The sequence below is a fragment of the Ixodes scapularis genome, unplaced genomic scaffold, assembly GCF_016920785.2.
Source record: "Ixodes scapularis isolate PalLabHiFi unplaced genomic scaffold, ASM1692078v2 PGA_scaffold3__209_contigs__length_174095766, whole genome shotgun sequence".
Taxonomy (NCBI): domain Eukaryota; kingdom Metazoa; phylum Arthropoda; class Arachnida; order Ixodida; family Ixodidae; genus Ixodes; species Ixodes scapularis.
The window spans coordinates 109542479-109563208 of record NW_024609868.1 but is presented as its reverse complement, the minus strand read 5'-3'; the positions used below and the strand labels follow the sequence as shown (position 1 = coordinate 109563208).

General features: G+C 45.4%; 2 protein-coding genes across 2 annotated transcripts; both read right to left on the bottom strand.

Annotated features, from left to right (window-relative positions):
* Positions 1–63: 63 nt before the first annotated feature.
* On the bottom strand, positions 64–7430 carry LOC120840858. Its single transcript, XM_040211622.3, has 5 exons — positions 7307–7430; positions 4282–4398; positions 2587–2858; positions 2163–2328; positions 64–215 (listed from the first exon to the last, which is right to left on the bottom strand). The coding sequence occupies exons 2-5, from the start codon at positions 4301–4303 to the stop codon at positions 64–66; spliced, it is 612 nt and encodes a 203-aa protein (XP_040067556.2). The 5' UTR covers positions 4304–4398; positions 7307–7430.
* Positions 7330–20507, bottom strand: LOC115309779. Its single transcript, XM_042292588.1, has 5 exons — positions 20468–20507; positions 16894–17096; positions 14105–14179; positions 13912–14011; positions 7330–7342 (listed from the first exon to the last, which is right to left on the bottom strand). The coding sequence occupies exons 2-5, from the start codon at positions 17093–17095 to the stop codon at positions 7336–7338; spliced, it is 384 nt and encodes a 127-aa protein (XP_042148522.1). The 5' UTR covers position 17096; positions 20468–20507; the 3' UTR covers positions 7330–7335.
* Between the last annotated feature and the right edge of the window lie 223 nt (positions 20508–20730).

The following is a 20730-nucleotide window of genomic DNA, read 5'->3' as shown; positions in this document are numbered from 1 at the left end:
CAAAATAATTTCTTTGCTAATAATTTATTTTGAAAACAACTTTCTGTGCTATTTTTTTGCACTTCACACATCGCCAGTTGGCAGTTGAATGGCCTCTGTTTGGCGGCAAAACCTCTGGCGCCTACCCCCCTCCTGGTCCACAGCACCGGCCAGGTACCTGCCAATGGCCTTTTCGACATCTGGCACATTGGCAGCCTTCCCACTCTTGATGGTCTCTGAAAGTGGAAATTTTAAACGTTCTGCATTAAACATCAAGGCATAACGGTTGCCGCTGATACTTAGAATAGTCTTAGGATCAGGAAATTGGATCCAACCAGGGTTAAATCTCTATCCAGAGCAGTAGTAATTAAAATACAGATGTCAGGGCAAGAGCTAGGTACAGAGAAGCAACATGCTCCTCTCTTTTACTGATTACTATACTAATGACCACACTTCTATTCTAAGAAGAGGTTCCCATCAGCACTGCACAGCTATACTCTGTCTCAGTAGTTGTGTGCAGTGTGGAGCTGCAAGGTGCGACGAGGTGGAGGAGTACCCAATGCGGTTACAAGTTCCGGTACGGCTCAGATTGCACAGAGTCAAATGTCGATGATACAATAACGATTGACCGGAATTTCAGGGTCACATGAATTTAAAGATGGTCCGGGCAATATTGAATATATTGCCATTCAGGATGATACAAACAGTACTCAAGTCGTCCCGGGTGATACGAGCACGTGAACCATCGGTGCATGCGAAACGAGTGGGTGGGCGCAGCTGGTCTTAGAGGGGAAGAATACGCACAGTTGCCGCTGGCCCCCTCTCCACCTCCAGTCTATGCTGGCCAAGCGGCAGCATGCCAGGCTCACAGCCCAACGAGCCAAGGTTAACTCACATGCCCAACAAAGCTGTGTCGTCGATGGTAGAAACACTTAACGCTCTTGATGTTCCATGCTGCACCATAAGTGCAAGCAATATGAGCCGAGAAAGCGCTGCGCAGCTTTATGCATTTTGGATGGGGCTTATGAGCAACTACAAGGGCAGAAGAGTGCAAACAAACATCACAGACAAAGTATACACACAAGTTAGCTTGTCTTGAATTAAACAAATTCAGGATTATATGAATATTTTTTCGTGTTCCCGGGTAATCCCTATCATCGAGATTATGCTGTATTTATAGAGTATGAACTATTCAGGCATATGGAATGACTCGGCAGACTGTAAGGAATAACTTAATTGCCTGTAATGGCTTCTACAGAGACCGGACAATGCAGGTGAAGACTGATACGCTGTGTAAGAACACATGTACACTGGTGCATTTATGTTCTTGATTGGCTGACAAGGGCTACAGTTGCACTACACTGCATGCAACTTGTGAGATAGAGTATATGCTGCATTCAGGCATAGCTAGAATTTTCAGGCACTATAATAGGCCTTTTGAACTAAATATGTTACGCTATAACAGATTAGAAGCATTGTTGAAAACGAACTTACTTTAGAAAAAGGCTGTGTGTATTATTGTAAATGTAAAATATAACACTCAAGACTAAAAATCTTTTTCATACAATGAACCTTCTTCCAAATACTAGCCAATGTGAATATTCTCTAGCACCATATGGTACATAATTAAAGTATAATAAATTTAACACACTGAGATTACCCTCCATACCTCACCTGACTGAGATCACTACTGCCTGTAACCTACGTGATGGTAGCCTATAGAGTGTTCCTCATAATTTAACTAAGCACTGCACACAAATGTTAAAGCATCATCTCCCATCATCACCAAACCAACTATTATGACAAAATGTACAAATAGAACCTGTGACCACCCTTCGATGAGACAAATCATGTTTCAAGCTCTGTAAACTAATCCCCAAATAGTTTATAGTGTTTACTAACATTTATTGGTGCAATTCTTTTTCTCTTATATTTTTCTTTGTATCACATTTGTCACCTTGCTGCTTGCTGAGTGAACAAGTGTGCAAACCTTGTCAAGCCAACAACTGCTGGGTTTTTGTCTGCCTCCCAGTGCCTGTACTATATGCTACATCACAGGCACAAATAAAGGATTTGATTTGAAAGTGACATGCTATAACAGTCAAGCAGTTGCATGCACTTCAGCAAACTCGAATAACAAGGATCTATCAATGTGTTGATCAATTAAGCAAATATAATCATACCTGTCCCAATGTGGCAGAGGAGGGTCCCCCGGAAAGGTAGCTTGCCTTTCCGGCCCAGGAGGCTAAATTTTATTTGGACCTCCTTCTTGAGGGCCCTTTCCAGAAGGCTTCGGCAGGCCTCGGCAACCGTGTCAGTTGCCCTGACCCACGTAGCCACCTCCAGCTGCTGTGAAAAACAAGGGACAACGGAAATGTAGAAGCATGACCAAATACCAAATCAAACACAGAAACACGGCTATGACGACACAACCAGTTTTCATTTTTCTTCATACTGAAAAGCTATCATTTATTAACATTGAGTAAAGCAAATGCAGTGTCCACCCGTTTAGTGGCCGAGTATGATAGTTGACATTATGAGCCAGCGACAAGCACTGCAGTGCATGTTGGAAAAATCATCATATGAAAGGAGGAAAGTGCAACATACCAGGGCTGTGGCTGTAGCTTTATCCTTCAGGGCATTTTCCAATTCCCTGAATTCTTCCATAGTCGCCGCGGGCAGCTTTGGAAGGGGCGCCCGCGACGGCTCTGGAGCCATTTCCGGCGAAGGCGGTGCAGCAGACATTGAGGCCTTCATTTGCGATAAATTAAAACTTAAGTTTCTAATGTCCTGCTGCATCGCCCCCAACTGCCGCAAAATCTCCCCATTCTGTAGCCGAAGCTCAAGCACCAGCTTAACTATTGGAGACTGCTCTGGACCTGAAATGGAAGATTAATTAGGGTGAGTAATGTATTATCAAGCTCTGGCCCTGGGTCCTATGGAGAAGTAAGCTGTGCAGCACTAGCGGACACCAGTCTTTCCCTTCTTTAAAAGCAAAAGATTAAAATGGCTTGACTGATAAAAGAAATCATCAGGAGCCGTGAACCTAAAAAGATATATGTTTATGACTGCACTCGCTAAGAGACAAGCACTGTTATGTGTGTGATGAATTTGAGGCTGCCTGCAGATGGTAGTTTTGGAGTACACAACTCACACACTGTGGTTGCACACACTTTGCCCATTGTATAAATGGTGTGAAAAAATTCATAAATAAAATATATATTTTGCAGTGTGCATAGCAGCAGCCTGCAAATACAAAAAACAAACAATTATATTTAACCTTGATCTTTATTATCTCATATTTGAACCATAAAAGAAAGCACATGGCTGTATGAAAAAGGGCTGCATTAAGCCCTGTCATAAACCAGCCAGGTTGTATCAGCTGTGCATCAATCATGTCAATGCAACAAATGGTAGACAAAAAATTACATCAGTTTTCCACCAATGCAAGGAATATGTTGAGAAGTCCCCAGAGTGAAGGAGATAGCATTGGGTAGAGCTGGTCTCATAAGCTGATCAGCAACCTTGTTGCACCATAACTAACATAGGAGGTGCAATCATAGTCAGCAAAGTTATTTAAGCTATTTTGACAGTACAACTCAACGGCTGCTATACTAGGAAATACTATACAAATTAGCTGTAAAAAAAAAGGTAGCTGTGTCACTGCCAGTGGGAAACACATTACAGCAACTGCCTCTTATTCATGCACTATTCAGCTGAAGCATTAAAAAAAGATAAATGATGGTTACGCTATAAGGTCCAAAGCTGACAAGCTAATTACTAGCTAGTAATTCCCAGATTTGGCTCCTAGTAGAATCATGCTGAATAAAAGATATGAATGTTCCAACATTCTTAAACTCCTAAGCTTAATTTGGAAACCATATCCCAGCACTGCAGACGACACGTTCAAAATACGAGCCCGGCACACTTAAACTAGGACAGCCAGTGCAAACAAGTCTACTATAACAGTGGTTAAACAGGCCGGCAGGCCCTTGCTTTCGCAAGTTAGATTACAGGTTTCTAAGTATAAAATACCCGGAGAAAAGCTGGAGTGCCCACCACCTTGTGGCCAGTTGTTACTCACCAAATATTCAGACCTTGAGCATAAATACTTCACACTTTCATTTTGCCACTATCAAGATGGCTGACGTCAAGGGATATATATATATATAAAAAAAAAACCACATGTCAAAGCTCCTTTGGTTAGGCCGGTGTTAGGAAATAAAACATTAAAAAGGCTAACACAAGGACCACTGACGGGTGTTGTGCTTGGTTGCATACAGTAAAAATTGGAGGACTTACAATTTGAGGCCCCCAACGTCATCCCAGCTCCTGCCGGGAGTTCCTCAACGGAACCTGAAGGCGCCTCCAGGGCACCGTCCAGTCTGGTCAGGCTTTGCCCAGATGATGTCGATGAGGCTAAACCACAACGTAATGACAAAAATTATTTCGGCCCAGAACAGTTGGCTAACATAGTAGACACATGGTGCAAATTTTGTTAGCCTCTCTCTGACAATTAAAATTAGAAGCAAAGGGAGCATGTTGGTGAAAGGCGCTGCGGTTCGTAGAAAGAATAACACACAGAAGGACAAGACACAAACACTCACATACACAGGGACAGGACACAAACACAGACACACAAACAGACACAGATAAAATCAGAAAAATTGTATGCGTGCCTGTGTTCGTGTCCTGTCCCTGTGTATGTGAGTGTTTGTGTTTGTGTCTCTTCTTTCTGTGTGTTATTCTTTCTACGAACTGGAGTGCAATTAAAATTAGTTTTGAAGTCTCTCTCCCGTCCTGTGTGACCAAACAATCTGATAACTTGCAGTCATGAGCAAAGCAGTTCCACACTTTGAAGTAATATCAGGAAAAAAGGAATTTGCCAACCAAATGTGCAAAAGATCTGGAAAAAGATAGTCCCAACATTTCGAAACTATTTGTTTCTTCTTCAGGGGATGAATAAAGGATGTCAGTCTCTTCATCTTTTAGGTGTTACATCACTTTGTCTTTGTCGGTGTTGTTGGGTTAGCTTCGTCGTGCCCTATCCGTTATCCCATTGTGGAGGCCGTTCACATATAACGTAGGAAGTGTCCCTAGTGACCTATTGATGATGTTTGAAGTGTGTTGAATATGCCATGATTCAATGAGCCGCCTCCTACGTAGATTTGGTGCCGTGTCCAGGATGCTTGCGTTCTCAAATGCAATACGGTGGTCGAGGTTATCACAGTGTTCAGCGAAAGCACTGCGCTCTTTGTCAAAGTTTCTCACATCGTTCTTATGTTGGCGAAGCTGGTCGTGAAAGTTCTTTGTTTCGCCGATGTAAGAGGCAGGGCACTGGGAGCATGGGATCTTATAAATGACACCTTAATTGGGCCTTCGCCTTCGGTGGTCTGTTCTTAGGGCGAGGTAGAAAGCATCCGACAGCCGAACACTGGTTTGTGAGCAACCAGGACGTGTTCTTTTGCAAACAGTCGGGATAGCATCTCGCTTATCCCTTTCATGTAAGGGATGCTAATCCGTGCTATCGGTTTGGAAACTGTCGAAGGTTGTTTCATCTAATTACGGTTCTGACGACGGATGACGTGGTGAATGAAGTTACCGGGGGAGCCGTTCTTCCTTAGGTCGTCCATGATAATCCGTTCCTCCTTTCTTTTGTCGTCCTCAGATGAGCACAAGGTGTTGGTTCTGTTAAAAAGAGTAGAAACGACAGATACCTTATGGCCGACGGTGGTTGGAGTCGAACTGGAGGTAATGGTTGGAGGACTCCAACCACCCTGTCGGCCATAAGGTATCTGTCGTTTCTACTCTTTTTAACAGAACCAACACCTTGTGCTCATCTGAGGACGACAAAAGAAAGGAGGAACGGATTATCATGGACGACCTAAGGAAGAACGGCTCCCCCGGTAACTTCATTCACCACGTCATCCGTCGTCAGAACCGTAATCGGATGAAACAACCTTCGACAGTTTCCAAAACGATAGCACGGATTAGCATCCCTTACAAGAAAGGGATAAGCGAAATGCTATCCCGACTGTTTGCAAAAGAACACGTCCTGGTTGCTCACAAACGAGTGTCGGCTGTCGGATGCTTTCTACCTCGCCCTAAGAACAGACCACCGAAGGCGAAGGCCCAATTAAGGTGTCATTTATAAGATCCCATGCTCCCAGTGCCCTGCCTCTTACATCGGCGAAACAAAGAACTTCCACGACCAGCTTCGCCAACATAAGAACGATGTGAGAAACTTTGACAAATAGCGCAGTGCTTTCGCTGAACACTGTGATAACCTCGACCACCGTATTGCATTTGAGAACGCAAGCATCCTGGACACGGCACCAAATCTACGTAGGAGGCGGCTCATTGAATCATGGCATATTCAACACACTTCAAACATCATCAATAGGTCACTAGGGACACTTCCTACGTTATATGTGAACGGCCTCCACAATGGGATAACGGATAGGGCACGACGAAGCTAACCCAACAACACCGACAAAGACAAAGTGATGTAACACCTAAAAGATGAAGAGACTGACATCCTTTATTCATCCCCTGAAGAAGAAACAAATAGTTTCGAAATGTTGGGACTATCTTTTTCCAGATCTTTTCCACATTTGGTTGGCAAATTCCTTTTTTCCTGATTTTCTACCCAACCAGACAGAATTCTGTCAAATATGTTCACCTTTGGAGTAATATGCTTACTGTTTTCTTCATTCTACCACTGCAACAGACTTCTTCCAGGCTGACTTTTCAGCTCTTCTACTCCAAGTACAATGCAAGCTGGCAACAATTTTACCTAAGGTTTGTTGCCACTTAAAGATCGGGGAAAAGAGGAGGGGGATATTTTGGCAAGTTGCTAGTAACCCCCAGACCAGAGGCTCTCACAATTTGTCATCTCACAAGCCCTAGCAACCAGCAACAAAGTTTGTTGCTAGGGTTTGCGAACTCCCCTGTCTCCGTGAACCATAATGCTGACCACCGGGAATTATACCAGTAAGAATAGAAGAGTTTAAAAACCAACCTGCGTGAGCTCTATTGCAATGATAGCAGAACTGAAAAAGTACAGATATTAGAATGAGCTGCGAAATTGGTCTTTCTCAATCTTAAAACGTTAGGGTGAGAGGGTGATCGATGTGGGTGCTGATGGAACCAAAGAATGATCTGCTCGACCAAGGAGTTCCGAAGTAATCACTTTGAGAGCTGCTGCCCAGCCCGAAGACCTCTCAACTGAAACATTGCGACTTTTATCATTTGCTGATTTGGACTTCAATGCAACCAAGCAATAAGCAAAGTATGACTTCTACAAGAATACGAAAATGTGGCTTACCTTGCTCCGAGGAGCTGGTCCCAGTGAGATCACTCGCTAAAAAGGAAAAGTTTACAATTGGTCACCCTCCTCCAGTTTTGATTAGATCATTCTAGTAAATATTTATTTACTGGAGTAAGACTAAAAGCAGCCGGTGTACATTCTAAATTGGAACAAACTGCTTAGAAGAGAAGAAAGCACATGTGAAGGCAACTACAGTGGAACACTCTGGACACATTGAAGAGGAAAACGTGAAATAAAACGGTACTGTCAAGGAAGACATGTAACCTGACTTAAAACGCAAAGGCATTAAAGATGCCAGACCCCATGGTCACGAGCATATGAGCTCGTCCACCATTTACGTGGTAGAGCCATATCATATCGATATGGCTCTACCACAAATGCTCCCTGATTTCCACTCACAGCTGCCCAAAGCACGCTGCTGGTTTTAAAATATGTGGCGCCGCGATGGAACCACCAACAGCGAGCACATTTGTATTACCGGGATAAACAGAAACGCAAACAACAGAATATGACCTCTCGCACTTGGGAGTTCATGCTGCTTATGTCAGGTGACACAACTTGTATTAAAAACTACCAGTTCCACTGGTCACATCGCAATTCATCCAGGTACTAGTCTGCTGTCGTGTAGGTTCAAGGGTGAACCAAACAGTCATTGTTTTCTGATTGCGTAATACCACAGTACACAGATATAGAAGGACCAAAAGGGGATAAGTGCCACGCAAATAATGAGGAGTAGAGTACTCTGTTGGCCTAGTTGGTTATACATGTTTAACCCTTTCAGCACGGAAGACGAGCTGAGCTCGTCCACCATTTACGCACAAATAATCCTGAAGACGAGTACAGCTCGTCCAGAGTCCGCATTATCAATACAACGATCCTGAGGACGAATTCAGCTCGTCTGTATCACGGAGCTTCTTAGAACGACCGAAAGATGGCAGGAGAAGTCAAAACCGGTGAAATTAGCTGAATTTAGACGTTTTTTCGTGAGGCTGCTGGCTACACTGAACTTTAAAAATGGCGTCGTCCGGGCGGCCGCACGATGTGTGTCCACGCGTTGCGAAACAAGGAAAAAAAAGGAAACAGCGCGCAGTTTCTGAAACTTCTTCGAGTGAAAGCGACTACGAATTGGAAAGTGATTCTGGTGAGTCGTTGATTGATTATTTGACTTCAGATGAGAGCGACACAGAGATTGATGATGATTTCGACACCGCACGTGTGTGGACGAAGATCGACGTGGGCGATATTCCTCGTGCGCCACCTCGTTTCCCTTTTGTGGGATCACCGGGATTCAAGGGCCACCTGGAAGAAGGTGACGGCGTTGTCGAATATTTTGAACAGTTCTTCGATGAAGAGCTGGTCGACCTGATTGTCGCAGAGACCAACCGCTACGCAACCCAGTTTCTTCGGTCGCACCACGCTTCCCACCTCAAAACATGGAGACAGATCGACAAAAAAGAACTGATGACCTTCTTCGCGCTCATCATTCTGCAAGGGGTCATTGAGAAACCAGACGTGAAATCTTACTGGTCAACAAGAGAGGTTCTCCGCACGCCTGCATTCGGAGACGTGATGAGCCGCGACCGCTTCATGCTGATAATGAAATTTCTACACTTCACTGACAACGAGGCGCCAGTCGACGGGCACCCGAACCCAAAGCTTAGAAAACTGTGGCCCGTGCTCACCAGAATGACCGAGATGTTTCAAACTCTCTACACACCAGAGCGACATGTGTCGGTTGACGAGAGCCTTCTTCGTTTCAAAGGCAGGCTGTCTTGGAAACAGTACATGCCACTGAAACGTGCCCGTTTTGGCGTCAAGTTTTTCGTACTGTGCGAGTCCTCCAGTGGTTACATTTGGAACATGCTTATGCCATGGGAAAGGTGCTGTTGTTGGTGACGCAGATGTGGCCATGGGTACATGTGTGGTAATGTCCCTGATAAGTCCCCTTCTCGATAAGGGCTACTGTGTAACCGTGGATAACTATTACAACTCACCCGAACTAGTTGAAGCACTTCTGGAGCGCAAGACAGATGTCTACGGAACAGCACGATCTGGACGCAAGGGAATGCCGAGCTTCGATACAAGACAACTTGAGAAAGGTCAAACTGAAGCTTACCAAAAAGGCAAGTGCCTCTGACTTCAGTGGAAGGACAAGAAGGTGGTAATCTTCCTCAGCACGGTGCACTCTGTGGCAATGGTGGATGTAACAAACCAGAGAGGTGAAGTTGCGTCCAAGCCACAGATAGTGATGAATTAAAACAACACCATGGGTGGTGTTGACAAGAGTGACCAAAATCTTTCATATTACCCCTGTGCAAGAAATGGACAGAAAGTATACTACAAAAAGGTGTTCCGTCATCTGCTAGACATGGCCATCTACAATGCGTTCATTATCTACCAGAAGAGTGGCAACACCACCACACATCTTGAGTTCAGGCTCAAGTTAGTGGAGGGACTCATTCAACTGAACTGTGACCCCCAGAGTCGACCCAAGAAAGGGAGGCTCTCTGACAAGACTCTCTCACGACTGACTGAGCGACACTTCCCAGACTACCTACCTCCAACTGAGAAGAAAGAGAGCCCAACAAGAAGATGCGTTGTCTGCACAAGACAAAAAAAGCTCGCAAGGAAACAAGGACGTGGTGCCCAGACTGTGGTGTCGCCCTGTGTGCGATACAGTGTTTTCGCACATATCACACAAAGGCAAACTTTTGAACGGGATGTCCTGGGACTGACCAAGCCCGTAGTCTCGTGAACAGAGACACTAGGTGCTGATGTTGACAGAATTGCTTTGTAAATTCATGAATAAAATAAAGTGAGTATGTGCAGTGAAGCCCACTTTTTCCACAATACGTGCAGTGAAGCCCCCTTTTTAACATTTATAAAAATATTGTTTGTCCATTTATGCTGTGCTTTTGATAAAATTTGCTATATGATTGTGCTCTACGGACTAGGCTGAACAGGTTGCATGAATAAAATAATTCCGGATTTTGAGGATGTTACATGAAAAATTATTACGGTACTGAAAGGGTTAAGATGGAAAACCGCAAAAAAGACGGGACACAATCGAAAGGAGCGAGTAACACAACACAGGCGCAGACTTACAACTGAATTTTTAATCTTTCACTTCCTTTAACGAAGGAATGCAATGTACATGTGGGCCGCTGAGATGCGCTATCACTGGCTCGAATGGGCACGCTGAGGGCAGAAAACCTAAGGACGGTGGTGAACGCGAGCGGGATAGCGAGGAAACTGAGGACGATGGCGAGCGCGAGCGAGAGAAGAGCGATGGAACTGGGAAGTAAACAAAAAACCTAATTCTCTGTCTATTAATGAAATAGATGGTGCGCTAACACACCTGTCACTTCCACTGTAGGAAATCTGGGCCGCCTCAGAAATTTCCCTAGTGAGTTTGTCTTTGTTGCGACCTTTTATCTCAGTGGCACCAAAATTTGGTTTACACCCACATTCTTTACAGTGTAGGGCAAGGTGCGCTCCGCTTGCTGAATTCAGAAAGGCTCCGTGTTCCCTCAGTCTATCATTTAGACATCTACCCGTCTGTCCGATATATACTTTCCCGCAAGATAACGGGATGTGGTAAACCACTCCCGTTGAGCAAGGTACGAACTGGTTGTAATGCATGGTGTTGCAACCATCCTTGTGAGCGATCCGCTCTGAGGTTAAGGCGCATACCCGGGAGAGCTTACACGGGGCTGAAAAAACCACATCTACTTGAAACTTAGTAGCGACTCTTTTTAAATTGTGAGAAACCCCGTGTATATATGGCATGACCTCAAATTTTTTTGGTCCCTCCAAGTGACCCATTGTTTCCTTAGCCTGCATACGCAAGGCCTTCAACATAGACTCTGCTACCGCCCTTATGATGGAAGGTGGAAATCCTGCTCTCAACAAACGTTGGGCCTGTGAATCAAAGCTACTCTGAACTGTGTGAGCACAAGATTTCTCAAGTGATGATCTCAGGCATGTCCTCACTATGCCTCTCTTAACTATTTTGGAATGGCTTGAATCAAAAGGCAGGAGGGCTTTTTTTGCGCGGGGTGCGTACTCCCAGCAGAGGTGGTCTAGCTGGAATGACAATGTTATGTCAAGGAATTGCAAAGATTCCCGCAGTGGAAGCTCGGTTGTAAATGTTAAGGTTGTGGAGGTGGCACGAAGTTTATAAAATCCCGTTGGTGGCATCTTCAAGAAGAACGCCAGGAGTTAACTTTTAATTAAAAGGACTAAAAAGTCATCCACATATCTGAAGACTCGGACCCGTTTGTCGTCAGCGAGTGCTTGCACTAACAAACGGTCAAAAGCAGCCAAAAAGATTTCGAATAACACTGGTGCCACACTCGAACCTATGCAGATGCCTTGCCTCTGAACTACAAACTTTACTTCGAAGCCCACAATGGTGGATGTTAGATAAATGGACAAAAGTTCTAAGAATCCATCTACTGACACACCACAGGCATTCTGGAACTGATCCGTTCCGGAGGTTTCGATGCAGTTCCTCACCGCGACAAAGAGTTCATCATGGGGTATCAAATAAAACAGCTCCTCAATATCTACGGCGAATCCACCATTCACACCACACAGGCCTTCTTGTAGGGCTTCGACGAGTCGCTCGCTCGCCATCGTCCTCAGTTTCCTCGCTATCCCAATCCCGCTTGCGCTTGCCACCGTCCTTAGGTTTTCTGCCCTCAGCGTGCCCATTCGAGCCAGTGATAGCGCATCTCAGCGGCCCACGTGCACATTGCATTCCTTCGTTAAAGGAAGTGAAAGATTAAAAATTCAGTTGTAAGTCTGCACCTGTGTTGTGTTGCTCGTTCCTTTCTTGTGTCCCGTCTTTTTTGCGCAGTTTTCGATCTTAAACAAATAATGAGGACCGGCATAAGCACAGCAAATATGCAACAAGAAAAATACATACCTGTATGTTTGAGTGCCAACACTGTAAACAAAAGAATCAAAGAAGGCTACCTCATTTCGATACGAGACAATGGAATAGCCACTGGCACATGCAGTATCATTTACTTTTTATAAAATGTGCTTCCAAAAGTTTGTGTCATGGTACCTTTGCTTGTGCCAAAGATTCTGAGCTTGTGTAGGAGCGGCTCACATGCACAAGTGAGAAAGTAAAAAGATATGTGCGTGCTTCCTTTATTTGTAATAGACAGCTTAGGTTTCCTCGCACATTGACACAATGGCATCTCTAAAAATTAAAAAAATCTAAGGGCACTTCAAGAGGTTGAATTAACACTGAACATAAGAGACAGATGCCCGAAGCTGTGCCGTGCTTTCACGAGGGTGTGCACAACGTTAAGAAGGTATAGGGTGCTCAAGGAGCTTTCTGTGCTACGAAAACTTGCGGGCATCTGTTCCTCTACACATCGTGCCTCTGCCAGGAGCTCTGGCTGCCAGAAAAAATATGCCAGGCCCTCTTTGGGGGGAGGCCTGTAAGGGTCATACAGGCCATCATGTCAATGAGCGTGGAGACCTAAGCCATCTGTTACAAATAAAAGCACGCACCTGCCTTTTTACTGTCTCACTTGCACACATGAGCCACTCCAACAGAAGGTTAGGATCCTTGGAACAAGCAAAGGTACCACGACACAAACTTTTGGAAGCAGATTATATAAAAAGTAAATGTATGCCACATGGTGGAGCCTTTTTCTTTGACTCATGTCAAATTGGGATGGCCTCCTTCTATTCTTTTGTCTATGTTGTTGGCACTCTGACGTATGATTCTGTATTTCTCTTGTTGCATGTTGCACTTACACTGCTTACACTGTTTGCCAAATTCTCATGGCAAATAAACCAGATGACTGTGTAGCACTCATCCTGTTGTGGTGTGTCTCTGTATCTGTCCTTTCTAGTGCTGTGATCTGTTCAGGTGACTCTAACCAGCTAGTCCAACAGCAGGTCTCGTTAGTCTTTGTTTCAGACTTGGCTGAAACAAGTGGCTCGGGGTGAGGCCTGAAGGCAAAGTCACCAAACCGCTGCAACTAAACCCGGTGACTGCCTCATTTGTAACCGAAAGACGAGATCCACAGAGAAGCATGAGAATGTGAAGCAATAGATAAAAACATATGCACATAAAATGAAACTAATATTTCTATGGTGACATGTAATCTACCAAATATATCACACACCTGTGCATATGCCCACATTTCAAATGGTTTTAAATTTTACTATTTCCTGAAGCATATATACATATGCAGAAATTCACCCTAAGCAAGTTTTCAACTGCAAATTGCTTTCAGTTATATCATAGCGTTTAATAAGTAATTCCTCAGCACCTGCATGGCACATATAAGAATTATGTCTTGCACATAAGAGCCTTAGATGTTGGTGAGCCATGAAATTTGCTGCACTTTAACATTGGCTTGCAGTTTGCAACAAGTCACCCACGTCAACCACAGCTCAAGTGTTTAACTGCATCTGAAGTCAATGCGTTAAGACCCTCACTGGCTGGCTTGCTTTATTCCAGCAATTCCTAGCCATATGGCTGGCTGTCTACAAGGCTAGCTCAGAAATGCAATGATGTTTATATAAGTTTAGATACCTTAAAGGAGACCGAAGTTAGTGTATGCCTACATTACCAATATTTATTCAACTTACGTGGAGAGGGCAAGGCCAGACGGTGCGATGGCGCATCGTCATAGGTTATGAAGACATCCTCAGGAGTTTCGGCCTCCGGGGCTGGAATTTCAACAAGCAAAGATGCCCTTGCATTAAATATATGTTTCTCTGCTTCAAAACAATTTTCCAAGACATTTCCAAATTAATACACACCTGAAAACTCCGACGTTTCAAGTGTTGATGTTTCTTCGGCTAGCCGAGATTTCTTGAGGGCCTTCTTGTAGGTTTCTAGTAAATGAATTCAAAGAACCTCACCAGAAATACTTCTAGAACACAATAAAGGCATGCCCTACAGAAAAGGCCTGTATTGTTAGCGATTAAGCAAATTAGCACATGTTTTCCCCAAGCTCATTCATAGAAATATTTGATTGTGAGAACTCTTGTTCCGCAGAACTAAAATCAAGCTTTTACAAATTTTCAGCTTATTCACAACAATGCAATGGAAGCTCATGCACTCATTTTGTAAATTTATATCTAGCTTTCTTGTTATAGTTATTCCACAAAAATTTAAGGCAAAGAATTACATTTTTGAAGGGGAAGAAAAAACTATGTACTATCTTGATCCGAGTTAGCGGGAACACGGGAGCGCATGGCATCGTACCCTATCAGAGCGCTCTACCGGTCAAGCGCGCAACTGCTGTGCATCCGTGTTACGCGGGCAATGAGATTACCTCCTCATCGCGCGCATCATGTCATCGCGGCGCTCGTCTGTCGTCTGCTACGCGCGTAGTCTGCTATGTGTGTCGTCTGACACACGTGTCGCCCGCTACGCGCACGCTACTGGTGATAGCAAGAAATTCAGTCTTTCCAACAGGTGGCGAACCCTACATTACAAGCTCCGCCAATGTGCTCATCTGTTCCTAAATATTTGTTAAAACAAATAAAAATTGTGGGTTTTTCTTATATCAATCACGCCAGATTTGCTGAACCCGCTTCCTGTGAAATCTCTGTGACGAGGGCCGGGATCGTAGACTAATTGTCGGCTAGTGTGTCTGCCTATTAATGTAACCCTGACTTTGGTAACAACGCTCATAGCTCCGCGTTGTTGTTTTCCTTGCCGTTATTGCCTTTTTGGTCCATTATAGTTCGATCTGCGCCGCTGACTGTTGAGTTCAGACGCCTTAGTTATTTGCCCATAAGACGACAGAAGTGCTTGCTGCAGCCGATTGCAGTAATGACGAGGTTCCGTCAGGAGTGTGCCTGTCAGAGGTCAGCAGCGGCAAGCTTTATTGCTCAATCAAAACTTAATCTTAACATTTATAAGCTGCTACCTGCCGTTGAAAAAGCTCACATAAATTGAAGCAGCCTCATGAAGTGCTTCTATTTCCATTTGGTGGACAACAGCTGCCATCTTTGATGGCAGGCAGTCTTAGAGACTAGACCCAAAAACGCGTCTACTCTCAAGCGTTCCCATTCTGCTAGGAATGTGTTCCATAGCTAGTCTTCCATGGCCGAATAAATAGAAACCCGTGGCCTAGGCCGCCCTCATTCGGCCCACATGTTCTCAATAATGTTGAGAAAACTAAAAAGGGTGTGACACTGTATTACGCATCAAAATATTTGCAAGCTTATCGCATGATTATGGGCTGACAATTTCAACTACACGCAGTTATCTCCCATGCCTTCACACGACACGCTACCCACAGCAGACAACGCGCGTAGCACGCAATGTGCGTAGCAGACGACGCACGAGCGCTCCGATGATGCGATGCGCACGATGAGACCATATTGCCTCAGCGGGCGCGATGCGCGTGCACTGAAACTTCCGCTCCGCGCCGCTAGGCTGATCTGGTAGTATCATGCCACGCACTCCCGTGTTCCCGCTGACTCGAATCAAGATAGTACAGTCTGCTTCAGGCTTAAAGGGAACAATGTGCCAGTGGCGCGCTCTTTGCAGAGCGCCACCAATGGGAGCCAGCCAACCTTCAGCACAGGCACAGGCAATGCGGGGGAGCACTTCTGGCATCGCAATGCCTGCCATGACACAGAGTGCTGCTTGCCCTGCGGGTTCCTGAAGGTTCAAAATTTTTCAAGTGTCCTTTTCCGAAAAAAGAGAGAAGGAAGAAGGCCTTAAACACTGTTTTACGGTGTCCCTCTCTCCCCTTTGGCAGCAACATCAGTCATAACCGTCGCAGCAGTGCGCAGTGCAGTGGGAAATGATACAGAGACACCAGCACCTCCGCGCATTGTCTGTGCCTGTGCCAAAACTTCCCTGCCTCCCGCAGGCAGCGCTGCGCATACCACGAGCCACAGACGTGCTGTTCCCTTTAGGCATGAATTAGACCATACACCTAAAACATAAATTAGTTGTACAACTATGTCTCCAACATTTCGCATGATCCTTAAGTTTCAGCTAGTTCATGTTAATATAAATTTGTAACCTCTTGTAAACAGGTGCTAATTGCAAAAGGAACTAAAGCTACATGACAATGACATTAGCTTTTTTACATGAAACAGACGATGCTAAGTAAGGTATGCCTCATGTTTCTTCTTTCTCAGAATGAATATTAGGCTAGCGTGCTAAGCCAAACAGACTGACACAATATGCTGCACTGTTATGTGGAGCAAAAACTTCTAATATTAATCATTTTGAACTGTAATCTGATTAGTAGACCTACGTAACAATGAACATTTATGGAACGTGTCAAGCTATTAGGAATACTTTATTCCAATTAAAAAACAGAAAGAACTACTATGGGCTTCATTACAAACAGAAGAAAGTAGAAGAAAGGTTTCATATATGCAAGTATCAAAATTGTCAGGCAAAGGTGCCAACCAGCTTTACAACCGGACAACAGAAATTGAACTCGCATAAATCTCTCACTAAAGAGGTCATGCTTTCCATTCTTATGGTCTCTTCCACAATATTTTTTTCCAAGTGTTTTCTGTTTTCTCAGTGTTTCAGTCAGAAGTGCATACAGAGAAGGAGAGCGCAAGCTTACTGCATCGTGTCAGTACCCTAACCGGGTATCGATCCCAGTTTGCGCCAGGATCAATCTTCTCCCTAATTGCATCCAGGAGGCGGGATCCGGCGAAATCTTTTGGCCACAGGCAACTCCACTTGTCAACCACCAACCAAGAAATTGGCACAGCGGACACATGGTCCTCCTCGGTGAAATTCACCACCGCATACTGCTTTGCCATTCTGCAGGGACAACAAAATCGTCATTTTGTTCAAGCTCTAACCATTAGTATCACAGAAAATGGGAAAAAATATTGGTGACACATATTATTACCAACAGAAGCACACTCAGTGTCCAAAATCTTCATGGAAGTTTCCAAATTACAGAACGTGTCTCAATGTTTTCTTCCACGCAAACTGTGGATCGAAGAATAAGAACACAACTAGCTATCCTTTTCTTTCTAGGCTGTGTGAGCAATTGTTTTAGCTGATGCAGCACTTTCCGTGAAATCTATGGAACCTTTCTATCATATCTTAACTCTCTCGGAGTGGCAGGAGATGCAAGTTGGAACGACTGCACTAGCGACTAGTGCAAGACTAGTGCGATAGTGAGTTTTCCCTACTGAGACGGGGGGGGGGGGGGGGGGGGGGGGCCTCGGTGAGGTGGGTATACGCGCAGCAGACTGAATGCTGCTGCAGTCAGTTCAGCCTATGCTGGCATCGGGGCCCCAAGCTCGACCTGCGATAGCGAGAGGGCGACCACTGTATGCCCATCACACTACCGCGGCATTCGGGGTTCAGCGCGATTACCTACTTGTCCGAGCCACCGCTTTTGTTTCACCGTAGGCAAGTTGTGAGCATATAACCGTGCTGTAAGCAATTGCACTGTTGACGGTCGGCGGGCAACTATGGACGCCGAATATTGCAATCCCACGGCGGTTCAGTTCCGAAAGCCTCGCCAGACGCCGTGGCGAACACTGCTGATTCAAATTCGAAACTATGCGGAAGACGGCGCGGCCATCGCGCCGGACGTATATAAGCACTTCCAGTACCAAATTTGTAAATGGAAGCTTGCAATCGGCTGTAGTCTTTCAATTAAGGGCTAGGCCAACGAGGTAGAGGGGCTTAGAGAGCTCAACAGGCATTGCATTGCGCACCCAGAAATGACCCCCCCTCGGGCGCTGCCATCTTGGCCATTTCCATCGTCAGTCAAGTGACTTTTTCTGCTAAAAAGACGAAGACGCACGAGACTGCTGCGCATTGAACTATTCAAAGCGTCTTTTTTAGCAAGAAGAACTTCAGCTGAAAGAGATTGAGGCGAAAGTGCCCAAGTCGATTCGCCGAAAGTTAAATAACGATGTACTGCCTTCAAAGTAGAGGGTGCTATAGTCACTTTTGATTAAGTGATTTAGGCGTCTGTTCCTCAGTAGCCCCCTAGTAAACCTTCCTTTGCCTAAGACCGACGCTTTGGGTAACTCGGACAGCAGATATTCTTTCTGTATCGTCACTTTTGCTAAAAAGTCACGTGACTGGCGGCGGACAAGGTCAAGATGGTAGCGCCTACGGGGGGGTCATTTTTGGACTTCCGGTTAAGCACTTTAAGCCCCTCACCTCGTTGGGCTAGGCAAGGAAGCGCTATTTATGAGTAAAAACCGATCAGTGGAACGAAACAACCTCCGGAGTTAACAACGATTTGTGCTCGCATGCACTACGCGAATAGTTCGCGTCAAAACGCCTCGTACCACACTTGGTATCCCTTCGTCGGGCGTACCGATATTCGCAGGGGGATGGCACCACGTGATTTTTTTGAAGCCTAGTCATAAAAAAAAGTCGGCCCGGAAGTGGTGCGGTTGGCGGTATACTATAAAATTATACCTCGTTCGGTAGAATTTACGAACTGATTGGCGGAATTTAGACGGCGAGTTAGGCTAGTTGGTTGTTCGTGCCAAAACAACAGGGGTACAAGGATAGATGCAGACAGGACGAGGCGCCTCGTCCCGTTTGCATCTATCCTCATGTCCCTGTTGTTTTGGCGTTTAACTTTAAGCTGCTTTAAGCATGACGGACGAAACCGACGGAGGAGACGCGCGGCGATGCCCGAGATCGTCGACATGCAGAGTCTGCGAACCACCAAAGCGTGAAATCCGCGTGATAACGCAGAACACCGCTTGAGCAACAGTTTTGACGACGGAGAACGACATCAAAGGGGTAGTCTCTATCGAAGAATAACCTGGCAGAGTGTTCGCGATCGCGGCGGTCGCGCTTGATTTTGTGGACGCATTGTCTCTGGAATTTCCTAACCACGACCGGAGTGTGTAGTGTAGGAAATTGCAATAATCGGTCCGAGCAGACATTCGCCCACTGGTGTTTCGTTTCCTCGGTGAGTGCGTACACCCTTTGCTGATGAAACTTCAAAGTTGATATATGTCACTTCCAAATATGCTCCCATTTCCCGATAGACGTCGTGTGTCGCAACCGATGGGTCGAGGCACTGTTGTGTTGCATATATTGTTTTATTTTTCGGAGCGTTTGTCATGTAAATAAAACACGTGAATTAAAGCACTTCGAGACAAGTGGAACTAGGCTTTACTCGTGGTGACAAATGAAGCCGCCTCCGCAAGGTAAGTTGATTGATACCCCACGAGTGCGTTTTCATTCCTGTTGGATCTTCCGAATTTTCGGCCGGACGCCTCACATCGCTTAAGTCAGTTCTCGTTGTCGAAGGCATCATAATGACAATGTCTGCTGCTCCAGTGTGCTTTCGCAGAATAAAGGTCCTCCTTTGTTGTGGAAACAGCTCGATAGAGTAAACTAAAGCGCGCGGAAAGACCGCTGCCCAGGGCCGACTTGATCGAATACAGTCTCAGCTGAGACAGACTTAAAAAAGCACTGTCAAGGTTGGAGCGCGTGATGCGCGATTTATTTTTTGAGCGCTACCTTTGACAGCGCTTTCTTAACAGTATTTAATGAGACGCTGCTTCGAGTGAGCCGGCCCGTGTTTTAGCTTAGCCTCCTGGAGATTTACCAACAATGTATGTGCACCGCAAAGAAGTGCATTTGTTCTGAAATTCCACATTTCAAGCTGTATCCGTAACGGCTGAGGCAATACAAGGCAAAAGAATGATAAGCAGACGCTACAAATCCGACATCCACCGCCTCCGCGCTGGTTGCCAGGCCGCCCCCGAGATTACTGGAGATGCCGCGGGGCTAGGGGCTAGGGGCTAGGGGGGGGGGGGGGGGGGGGGTTCTCCGATATGAACTAACCGGAGCCCGTCAAGGTTCCTAAAGGAAGCTCGTTTTGTACCTGCTAGAATTAGTTGAACCAAATCGAACAAAACCGGTCCTCTAACCCCGTCCATTGCTCGGACCGACGATTCGAGGTCAATACTACTTGTTCCTCGAAACATGTCTCGGCCGCAGTCCATCTCACCCGGGACAGCTTTGATGAAAATAGAAGTGTGTTGTAATGCAAACGCGAAGATTAGAGATTGGTAATCGGTGATGATCCATTAAAAGCAAAAGTCCTATCGGACGAGCGCCGTCGTGTCCGGAACAGCATCTCCCATATCAACGTTGTACACCGCTATTAGGACATTAGAGGACATTATACTTACGCAAACAAGCCGTCTCTTCGCAGCCAAATGTTCCAGAAGACTTCGAGACAGGTCACAGGTCGAGAGGAAACGCACACCGATGATCGGCCGAGTAGCTTCCAGCACAACACGACACAATGAAACTAGCCCTAATAAAACGAGCCACGAGGCCGAGACCGGATGCGCTGTGACCGGATATACTGGGAAGGTGGCTGGGAGAAGCAAAGAACAAGGCATGAATAGACGTAGTTCTATGAAGTCATCAAGCCTAACGTAATCTAAAA